Raw genomic sequence first — 11,121 nt, 5'->3', positions numbered from 1 at the left:
TTTGTTGTTTTTGAGAGTCTTGAGCGTTCGTTCCGGGCCGGACCGACCGCTCGAGGGCCTGGTTTCGAGGTTTCTGTGTGAATTCACAATTCACATTCTGAAGCTTTTCCTTGTCGCTCCGGGGCGGACCGATGTGCTGAGGGTCTCGCTTCCGTTGTTTTGCTAACCTGTTGGCGCCCTAGCACTGTTTGGGTTTGCTTATCACTAGGTTCTTCTCCTTGAACTATCAGCCTTGCTGACTTGAAAGTATGTATGAAGTCGTTTGAAGCTTCTTTTCCCAAGTATTCTTCAATAACTAGCTTCGATCCTGCGCTATTGATTGCAACTATCTCTCTGAATACAGCTTGTTCTTATAAGATCTAGCTAGTAATCCAATCAATTCGAGGATTGTGCTCCTTGAGCTATAGAAGTTTCATAATCAGCTCATATTATGCTATATCTGTGATATCAAAGGAAACCTTAGCTATATATCCTTGGATCAAGATAGATAGATAATCAGTCTTCTTATTGATTACTCCTTGGTTGTATGCAACAGATTATCCTTCTACAATGCTGATGTAATGAGCACTGCAGCAATCCGAAGATTCCTAAGTACACGAAGGGGTTTATGCTAACAAGAGCGGTGTCAAAGTGTCAAGTCCTTGAATACGGAACCGTACAAGTCCTAATAAGCGATGCAAGTGTTCACTGCCTTTGGGGCTACTCAGTGTATGAAACTGAATACTTAGATTGACAACTGAAGAGCTATGTACTGAATCTATCTAATGGTAATGAACGTGTTCTTATATATCCAGCTCTTTAGTATGGATATGTTGGATAGCAATATATTCAAGTTATTCTGCTAGCTCTGAATAGCACATATCCGAAGCTATCCTTCCTGATTAGCCATGCTCATAACCCTAACTCTGGATTATGTAATCAATGCTTTGTCAGAATGTTGAGTCCTTGATGCCTGATCCCTGTTACCCGTGATCTGTTCTGTAATCTGCATGTTGGATGGGTTATAATATCATCTCCCTCCTATCAGTCATTATCCCTAACGATCTTTTGTAAGTATCCTAGCAAGTTCTCCGTATACGTAATCTTGCCTTCCTAATTGAGATATTGAACAGAATCAACAAATCCCGCTCTTATACTAAGAAGACTAAACAAAAGGATTCTCTTCTTTCCTTGGTTCTTCAAAACGCTATCATTATACTTTCTTGTTCTTTCTGCAAGGGTTGTGGTATTCAGTCTTGTCAAGTTTCCGTTGAGGATTCCTCTCGCTGCGCTGAATGTATCCGCCTGAGTTGCTCTCAGTGCAATATTCAAGGGTTGAGCGCAGCGGAAATTCGTTGAATAGGCATTCAGCACTAATGCCTGGAGAACCAATTCGAGAGTGCTGAGAAGCGGCTGCGCGATGCTGCTGCAGAGATAGAATGTTTGCGAAAGCAGAAGCGTTTGTAGTTTGAGAGAATAATAAAAGCTATTTGTTGAGGCCTTTCCAGTGTGGAGGAGTTGGAATGTGAGAAGGCTGAGAAGAAGCGAGCTTGCATTGCTGCTGGGATTTGTTCTATGATTGCAGAGGAATCTGCTGTAATTGCTGAAGATTCTTCTTTTAAGGGTTTTGACTGGAATTCCGTGGATGTGGGGAATGCAGTGATGGATTGGTCTGGGTTTTTGGATAAGATGGTGGGCTCTGGGCTTTTCTCCGGGCTGGAGCGGTTGTTTTAGATGCTAGCCTTCCTTTTCCAATATTCAGCTATCTTTTCCTGAGCATTTTCAACGTTCTCTTGTAGTTCTCATGAATTTTTACTTGCTGGGTAACCTTTCCACTTAATAAGGTATTCCCTTGTATTGTCTGTGCTTCTATGCTTGAGAATCTTCTCTATTTCATATTCTGGTTCGTTGTTTTCTACTTCTGCTGTATTGTCTGCTGATGTTTCCTATGCTGCTGGTTTCAATAGTGAGATATGGAAAACTGGGTGTATCTTCATCTTATGAGATAATGCTAATTCGTAGTTAACTGGGAAGATTTGTTATAAGATTTTGAATGGTTCTAACTTCTTGTAGTTGAGTTTGTTGCTGGATCTGGTTGTTTTGATGTTTTTCCGAAGTAGATAAACTTTATCTCTCTTTTGTAGGATTGGTTCCTCAATCCTTTTGGAGTTTGCATATTGCGTTATTCATTCTTGGATAAATTGTAATTCTGATCAGAGTTCTTTCTGAACTTTCTTGATCTTCTTAATCCTTTTGTCTGCAGCTTCTGCATCTGCTTCTAGCAGTGCTTCATGATAAGCTGTTGGGTTGTATCTATAGAGTACGAAGAATAGCGATTTCTTCGTTGTGCTTGTATCTGCGCTATTATAAGCGAACTGTGCGAGAGGCAATAGATCAATCTAGTTGTTCTGTTTCTGATTGATATAGTATTGTAGGTATTGTTTAATAACTTGATTTATTCTTTCTGTTTATTCATCTGTTTGTGGGTGAAATGCTATGGATATTCTGTAATATGTTCCGAGCTGTTTCATAAGTGAAGTTTAAAATTTTGAGTTGAACTTTCTATTTCTGTTGGAGATTACTTCCTCTGGCGTGCTGTGGTTGGCGATGATTGTTCTGAGGAATGCATATGCGAGTTTCTCTGCTATACTGCTTTCCTTGTAGGGGAGAAAGTAAGCATACTTGCTTAGTCTGCAAATTACTACTAGGATGCTATCATATTGTATCTTAGTTAAGGGTTCTTATAAGAGAGGTAGCTTGGTAATGAAGTTTAGACTGATGGATTGCTAAATAGTTGTAGGTATTGGTAAGAGGTGCAGTAGTTTATAAGGCTTGTATCTTTCTGCCTTATTCTTTTTGCAGCTGTTGTACTATTGTAGGATGCTTTCAATCCTTTTCCTAAGGCCTGGTGGGTTTCAGTGTTTCTTGATGCGTTTGTAGGTTGCTCTGACTCTCTGGTGCCTGTATGCTGGTATACTGTGTATATCCTTGATGTAGTTATCTTGTTCGTTCAGAGTTATTGATTCTGAATTCCTTTCTGAGAGTCCTATCCTGAGAGCAGCGTTCAGTTCTCTATGTGCATTGACGAGATTTCCTGACTCGTTTTGAATGAAGATGTTCTGTATATCCGAAGAATCTGCATTTCAATAGTCTGATCTTCTGCTGAGAGCATCTGCTCGTCCGTTCTCCAAGCTTTTGCAGTGCACAATCTTGAAATCGAACTGTAAGAGGAATTCTGCCCATCTAACTTGTTGCTTATTCAAAACCTTAGTCGTCATGAACGTAATCAGATTCTTGTGATCCGAGTGAACTATAATCAGATATTGTACGCTAATGAGATAGTGTTGCTACTCCTTGAAAGCCTTTACTATTGCTATGAGTTTCTGATTGGGGATTCTGTAGTTGATTTCCGGGCTATTCAGTTTTTTCGAAAAGTTGCTTACAATCCTTAGATGTTCTTGATCATCTCGCTAGCTAAGTTATTCTCTGAGTGCATATCCTAATGCGTTGGTCTCAACTTCAAAGGGTTTGTAGGGGTTTGCTTTATACAGAACTGGCTCTGAGATGACATGCTTGATGATCTCATCAAAAGCTTCTTGTGCTTTGGAGGTTTATTTGAAGGGTTGATTCCTTTTGGTAAGATTCATAAGGGGATGTGCAATTCAGCTGTAGTTCTTAATGAACTGCCTGTAGAAGTTAATATATTCGAGGAAAGATTTAATATTTCTAACGTTTTTGGGAATTAGCTAGTTTCTGATAGCTTCTACCTTATCCTTCTGTGGCTTGATGCATTCTGGCTTGATTATGAATCCGAGGTAGTTAACTTTTTGTACGTGAAAGTAACTCTTCGCTAGTTCTACAAGAAGTTTTGCATTCTGAAGCATCTGCAATACTGTTTCTACGTATTTTTTGTATTCTTCCAATATTCAAGAGTAAATAAGGATGTTGTTGAGATAGGCAATGATGAACTGATTCAGGTGCTTGCATAGGATGTGATTGATCATTTCCTGGAATGAAGCTGGGGCGTTCGTTAGATCAAAGAGCATAACCAAATATTCGTAGTATCTATAGTGCATTCTGAAAGCAGTTTTCCATTCTTCTCCTTCCTTTATTCTGATCAGATTATAAGCTCCTTTTAGATCCAGAACTGTGAATCACTATACTCCTTGCAATCTGTTTCATAGTTCCTTGATGAGTGGCAACGGATATCGGTTTTTGATTGTAATATTGTTGAGTTGCTTGTAATCAATGCATAGCCTAAGCTTGCTGTTTTTTTTGGGTATAAACAGGATAGGGTATTCTGCTGGTAATTGCGATGGTTGTATGTATTCTTTCTTAAGGTTCTCATCAAGGTACTCCTGAAGTGCCTCTAGCTATGTCTTGTCTAGTCTGTAGATGGGGAAGAATTTGGGCTGTTTTCCTTCTTGTAGCAGGATCTCGTGATTGTATAAGCTGTATTCTGGTAATCCTGTTTCCAATCCTTCCTGGAATAGTTTCTTGAACTTGTGATATTCTCGTGATATGTTCGCAAGAGTAGGTTCTGATCCTTGTGCTGTTTCTGCTATCTGGAGGAACAGTAGGTACCGTTGAGCGTGCTTCTTTTCTGATGGCGTTTTCGAGGGCTTTGAGCGTTCGCTCCGGGCCGGACCGAGCGCTCGAGGGCCTGGTTTCGAGGTTTTTCCCGTGTGGTTCCACAATCCACATTCTGAAGCTTTTCTTTGTTGCTCCGGGGCGGACCGATTTGCTGAGAGTCTCGCTTCCGTTGTTTTGCTAACCTGTTGGCGCCCTAGCACTGTTTGGGTTTGCTTATCACTAGATCCTTCTCCTTGAACTGCTAGCCCTGCTGACTTGGAGGTATATGGGAAGTCGTATGAAGCTTCTTTTTCTGAGTATTCTTCAACCACTAGCTTCAATCCTGCATCGTTGATTGTAATTATCTCTCTGGGTACAGCTTGTTCCCATGAGATCTGGCCAGTAGTCCAATCGATTCGAGAATTATGCTCCTTAAGCCATAGAAGCCCCATAATCAGCTCATGCTATGCTGTATCTATGATATCAAAAGAAGCTCTGGTTGTACATTCTTGGATCAAAACAGATAGATAATTAGTCTCCTTATTAATTACTTCTTGGTTGTATGCAACAGATTGTTCTTCTACAGTGCTGAGAGTATATGAGCATTTCTTCCATCTCCATTGTAGTTGTGCCTGATTAACAATGTATAGGGATATAAAGTTTCCCTAAGCATCACTATCCAATAGTGCGCTGTATTTGTATCCTTGAATATATATATCAAACTTAATATAAGCATAATCTGTTCTAGAAGCTTCACATAGAGACTGTTCTAGTCTGATCATCTGCAGTCCCTTTACAAACGATCCTATCCTTTTGGATTCGTTGAGAACTGCTTGTTCTTCTGAGCTTGCTTCGCTGCTTCTTGAGCAAGCTTCTTAGCTTGCTTTTGCCCATATTATCATTATTCCTGATCTTTCTTCTGTTAATGCCAGTTGCAAACCTTATCATTAATGTAAATTGTGCAGAGTATTGTTTCACACTGCCACCATTTTATTTTCTTGTTCATGCATTGCATAGGGCAGTTGTCTGGTAGTCCGATGTATACGTTGTAGTGCTGTTTGTTGAGAATCTCCCTGAAGCGGAGTTCCTATTCTTCAACAGCCTGAAGAATTTATTCTGATTCTCTAGCGAAGAACCATTCGTATTATACCTTGTCTGAGAAATGCGTTCTGCAGCTATAATAGATGCAGGAGATCCAAGCTAATTCGTAGTGTAGATTATGAAGTGAGCTAATCCGAGAGTTCTTATTCTCTCGTGCCTCAATATTCTGCAAGGGAATGCAGATGAAGAGCTCCTCTAGTCCTATCCCATAAACGAGATATTCAATCTATGTTGTTTCCTTATTCCATTCAATACCGAAGGAAAACCTTTCTGCAGGTTTCTTGGGTTCATTGTTCATGGGAGACTCCGGTGAATTGTTAGATTGTTTGTTCTGACTTGATTTTTCCATTGTCTGAGAAGCGTTTTCGGTATTATTTAGGTACTTATACTAATAATCAAGAGAATATCATCCTTTGTTCATTTCTCTGATTATAATGTCTGATGCAGGTGATGGGGAATGGCGAAGGGCACTATTATTAAGCCCTTTCTCCAGCGCCTGGATGCTTCGTTCAGTAACATCGGAGCAGTCCGAGTTGTTGCTGCTCGTAGTCGTGCTGGGCGTATACCCTCATCCTGCTGTTGCTATCTGCCTGTGGCGCTTAGATTTCTGAGGGAATCATTCTGAACCTTCCTTACTCGAGAGATATATTAAGCAGTTGTTATTATAGCAGAATGTTCAGCTGAGACTTCCATAATCAATAGAATCCGATACTTGCTCCAAGGGAGTGTTTTTGCTCAGTTGATTGGGTTCCTGTTATCAAGCGATATTCACCTAGCATCTTTCCTGAACTGGTTGCTATTTGTTCTTCCAGAATTAATAGCAGTTGCATGCAATGTATTCTTGTTTATTGCAGTTGTAGCAAGTAATGCTGTTCCTCTTGCTATACTGCCTGTTGGCTGCATTGAGTTCCATGGGACCGGCGTGCGTGGTGCTGCTCTGGGCTGTACTGCTATATCAACCGCTATTCTTATTTTGAAGTTTCTTGCCCGTGTTGGCTGGAAACCTCCAAGTCTGGCTTCCTCCCTTCTTGAACTTCTCCATCCGTCGTTCATACAGACGGTTGTTGATGCGGATAGCTTGATTGGAGAACGTTGCGAAGTTCTCTGGCTAATCCTGTTTGGAGATCTCGTTCTTAATATCGTCCTTGAATCCCTTGTAATAGTGCTCCATGAGATTCTTATCTTCCTACGAGAGTCTTGCTGAGAGCTGTTTGAATCTAACTATATAAGCAGAAGCTGACTTGGTCTGCTTGAGGTTCATGAGCTGCTGAGCTGTAATGCGTTCTTCGTTGGGATTACCAAAGGTTTCTTTGAGAGCTTTCTTGAAGCTCTCAAAGGAATTGAATATGTTCTTGGTACTCTGGGTACGTGCGCCGAGGTTGTTCTAATGCTCCAAGTAGTTGCGTAGAGAAGGCTTGTATCAAATGAGAGCATCCTTTTCGAGGCGAGTTCCCGCAAGAATAACCTTCTTAGATTCCATGGTGAACTGGGTTATATGATGCAAAAAGTATGCTCTGCAGTGAGTAAGGAATCCATGTAGCGTTTTCTGGTTGCTGTTGTATATGGCGGGCTTGTTCATCTTGTATGCTTTTCCAGCACTATTAGTAGCTGCGGAGGTGGACTGCGCCTGCTAAGCCTGTTGAGCTAGCTGGGCCTGCTGAGCTTATTGAGCTAGCTGGGCCTGCTGAGCTTGTTGGGCTAGCTGGGCCTGCTGGTTAGCAATGGTGGCGCTCTGGGCCTGCTGTTGTTCGCGCAGGTTCTGGATACGCTGGGTGAGCTGGTATACCTGGTTGACCAGTTCTTCCTGAGTGGGAGCGCACAAGGACGAAGAGGTTCCTGGAGAAGCTATCGTGTTCCGTATTGCTCAAGGGGTAATACTGAACTGTTCTTGAACAAGAGTTGTCAAAATGTAATGAGCACTGCAGCAATCCGAAGATTCCTAAGTACACGAAGGGGTTTATGCTAACAAGAGCGGTATCAAAGTGTCAAGTCCTTGAATACGGAACCGTACAAGTCCTAATAAGCGATGCAAGTGTTTACTGCCTTTGGGGCTACTCAGTGTATGAAACTGAATACTTAGATTGATAACTGAAGAGCTATGTACTGAATCTATCTAATGGTAATGAACGTATTCTTATATATCCAGCTCTTTAGTATGGATATGTTGGATAGCAACATATCCAAGTTATTCTGCTAGCTCTGGATAGCACATATCCGAAGCTATCCTTCCTGATTGGCCGTGCTCATAACCCTAACCCTGGGTTATGTAATCAATGCTTTATCAGGATGTTGAGTCCTTGATGCTTGGTCCCTGTTACCCGTGACCTGTTCTGTGACCTGCATGTTGGATGGGTTATAACAGCTGAGAATATATGGTTTCTTCTTCTATTTCCATTGTAATTATATCTGATTGATAATATGTGAGAATATGAAGTTTCCCTAAGCGCTACTATCCAATAGTGCGCTATACTTGTATCCTTGAATGTATATATTAAGCTTGATGTAAGCATAGTCTGCTTTAGAAGCTTTATATAGAAACTGTTCCGGTCTAATCATCTGCAGTTTCTTTACAAGCAATTCTGTTCTTTTGAAATTATTGAGAGCTGCTTGCCCTTCCTCTGAGCTTGCTTCGCTGCTTCTTGAGCAAGCTTCTTAGCTTGCTTTTGCTTATATCATTATTATTCCTAATCTTTCTTCTATTAATGCTAATTACAAATCTTATCGTTAATGTGAATTGTATAGAATATCATCTTATACTGCTATCATTCTATTTTCTTTTCTATGCATTGCATGGAACAGTTATTTAGCAGCTCGATGTATGCATTATAGTGCTATCTATTAAGAACTTCTCTAAAGCGGAATTTCTGTTTCTTAACAGCTTAAAGGATTTGTTCTGATTCTCTGATAGAAAACCATTTATGCTGCACTTTCTCCAAGAAATGTATTCTGCAACTATAATAGATGCAGGAGATCCATGCTAGCTTGTGATATAGATTGTAAAGTAAGCTGATTCGAGGATTCTTATCTTATTGTACTTTGATGCTTTGCAAGGGAATGTAGATAAAGAGCTTTTCTAGCTCTATCTTATAAACAAGATATTTAATTCATATTATTTCCTTGTTCTATTCAATACTGAAGGGAAATCTTTCTTTAAGCTTATTGGGTATGTTATTCACGAGAGATTCTGGTGGATTGCTAGATTGTTCGTTTTAGCTTAACTCTTCTGTTGTTTGAAAAGCATCTTCAGCGTTGTTTAAATGCTTATACTAATAGCTAAGAGGATATCATCCCTTATTCATATCCCTGGTTATAATGCTTAGCATAAGTAATAGGAAATAATGAAGAGTATTATTACTAAGTCCTTCCTCCAACGCCTGAATGCTTTGTTCAGTGATATTGGAGCAATCCGAGTTGTTGCTGCTCATGATTATGCTGAGCATATAATCTCGCTCTGCTATAGCTATTTGCCTGTAGCGCTTAGATTTCTGAGGAAATTATCCTGAATCTTCCTTATTCGAGAGATGTATTAAGCAGTTATCATTATAGCAGAATATTCAGCTAAGACTTCCGTAATCAATAGAGTTCGATACTTGCTCTGAGAGGATGTTTTTGCTTAGTTGATTGGATTTCTATTACTAAGCAATATTTATCTAGTATTCTTTCTAAACTAGTTGCTATTTGTTCTTTCGGAATTGATAGCAATTGTATGCTATATATTCCTGTTTGTTATAGTTATAGCAAGTAATGCTATTCCTCTTGCTGTACTGCTTGTTAGCTGCATTGAGTTTTATGAGTTTAGCATATATAGTGCTGCTCTGAGCTGTACTGCTCTGTTAATCGCTATTCTTATATTAGAGTTTCTTGCTTATATTAGCTGGAAATCTTTAAGTTTAGCTTTCTTTCTTCTTGAATTTCTTCATTTATTGTTCATATAAATAGTTATTAATACGAATAGCTTGATTGAAAAACATTGCAAAGTTCTCTAGCTAATCCTGCTTAGAGATTTCATTCTTAATATTATTCTTAAATTCCTTATAATAATATTTTATAAGATTCTTATCTTTCTATAGAAATCTTGCTAAGAGCTATTTAAATCTAACTGTATAAACAGAAGCTAATTTGATCTACTTAAGATTCATAAATTGCTAAGCTATAATATATTAAGGAGAAACGTATGAGCTGAGCACGTGGAAGTGGCTGAATGAGTGTTGAGATTGAATCTATCTAATACAAAAGGAAGATCTTCTAAGTAACTAAACCAGGCTCTGAGATGGTTTATGAGGAGACCAAAACAGAGGGTTAGGGTTAAATATGCCCCATTTTTCACATACCCCCCATCTGACTGGTCAGATGTGCTAGAAAAGTGGGTCTTTTGTGGGGTCCCCGCAGACGCGTTTAAGCTTATGTGGGCGCGTTTTACAGTTGCCTTGCCTCCTTCCAGTTCTCTTTCTTTTTCAACCAGCTCTTTTTCTATCTGTTTTCAAGGTTTTTGAAAGCCTCCGCGCGTCAATATGCCTCTTCTAGTTACTCCAGATTTCTCGTCAGGCGAGTCTGACGTTTCTGTCCCTCTCAGCGAGCTCAGTATGGCTGTTTCCGATAACAGCGACTCTGCTGAGGGCGAGATCCATGTGGCCTCTTCTGGTCCTTCTCCCGATGTGGAGACTGATGAGGATCCCTTGGGTGCAAACCCTAGCTTCCCTGCCAGCGTGTCTGAGTTGCATGGTGGTCCCTCGATGGCTACAGAGAAGAGCGCGAGCTCTGTTCAGCCTGTCTTGATTCCAACTGCTGGTCGGTATCCTCTTCCTGATGTGAGTATAGAAAGAGCTGCCTGGGGATTGGTATGGGCTGAACTGATTGTTCTTGTTTCCAGGGACGGCGGTCTGGCCTGCTTGCTTCAAGTTCTTAAGCTTCGGTTGAGTTGTCTGCTGCTCGTGCTGATATTCTGATTTTGCGTTCTTCGGTCGATGGTGCTTCCGATTCAGTCGGTGTTAGTCTTTCCAAGCGCTCTGGTGCTGGTTCTACGGGGATTTCTAGCTCGTTTATCGATAATGATAATAATGATGATGAAGACAGCTCTGTGCTTCTTCAGGAGGCGCCCAAGACTGTAGGTTCGCATCGCTTTTTCTTCCAATGTTTACCTGGCTGATCCGTTCGTTCCGGTGCCTCGGGAGATTTTTCAGGAGTTGGAAGTCCTTGCATCTTATTCCCTAAGCTTCTTCCCTGGGATGGGTTGCTTTGCAAGAGCGCTCCATTGCCAGTCTTAGGTGCTCTCATCCCCGAGTTCCAACTCGGGATGCCTTCCGAGGGAGACTCTGAGGATGGGCCACTGTTCTCGTCGGACAGCGGATGAGATTCTTGGTTTCGATTTGTGGCGTCAGGCCAGGGAACTGGATTCCATACGCCTCCAACGATGATTGTATTCATGATTTCCTCGTTGTTTCCGATCTCTGGAACGATTGGTACTGGCTG

The 11,121-nt window shown here is 40.8% G+C and overlaps 2 protein-coding genes across 2 annotated transcripts; both read left to right on the top strand.

The window, feature by feature from the left end:
* Positions 1 to 1,107: 1,107 nt before the first annotated feature.
* On the top strand, positions 1,108 to 1,338 carry M406DRAFT_249962 (uncharacterized protein; the record flags this gene model as incomplete). Its single annotated transcript, XM_040916657.1, has 1 exon — positions 1,108 to 1,338. A coding segment is annotated over one exon (231 nt), but the record flags the coding sequence as incomplete, so codon positions are not given.
* Positions 1,339 to 10,108: 8,770 nt separating this feature from the next.
* M406DRAFT_58316 (uncharacterized protein) lies at positions 10,109 to 10,773 on the top strand. Its single transcript, XM_040924600.1, has 2 exons — positions 10,109 to 10,460; positions 10,523 to 10,773. The coding sequence occupies exons 1-2, from the start codon at positions 10,164 to 10,166 to the stop codon at positions 10,556 to 10,558; spliced, it is 333 nt and encodes a 110-aa protein (XP_040779255.1). The 5' UTR covers positions 10,109 to 10,163; the 3' UTR covers positions 10,559 to 10,773.
* Positions 10,774 to 11,121: the final 348 nt, after the last annotated feature.

Source organism: Cryphonectria parasitica (assembly GCF_011745365.1).
Source record: "Cryphonectria parasitica EP155 unplaced genomic scaffold M406scaffold_2, whole genome shotgun sequence".
NCBI lineage: Eukaryota > Fungi > Ascomycota > Sordariomycetes > Diaporthales > Cryphonectriaceae > Cryphonectria > Cryphonectria parasitica.
This window is presented reverse-complemented; position numbering and strand designations above follow the sequence as displayed.

Coding starts and splice junctions, on each gene's coding strand:
- M406DRAFT_58316 (XM_040924600.1), top strand. CDS start 10,164: ATGCCTCTTCTAGTTACTCCAGATTTCTCGTCAGGCGAGTCTGACGTT. Junction 10,461..10,522: donor GTCGGTATCCTCTTCCTGAT/GTGAGTATAGAA, acceptor TCTTGTTTCCAG/GGACGGCGGTCTGGCCTGCT.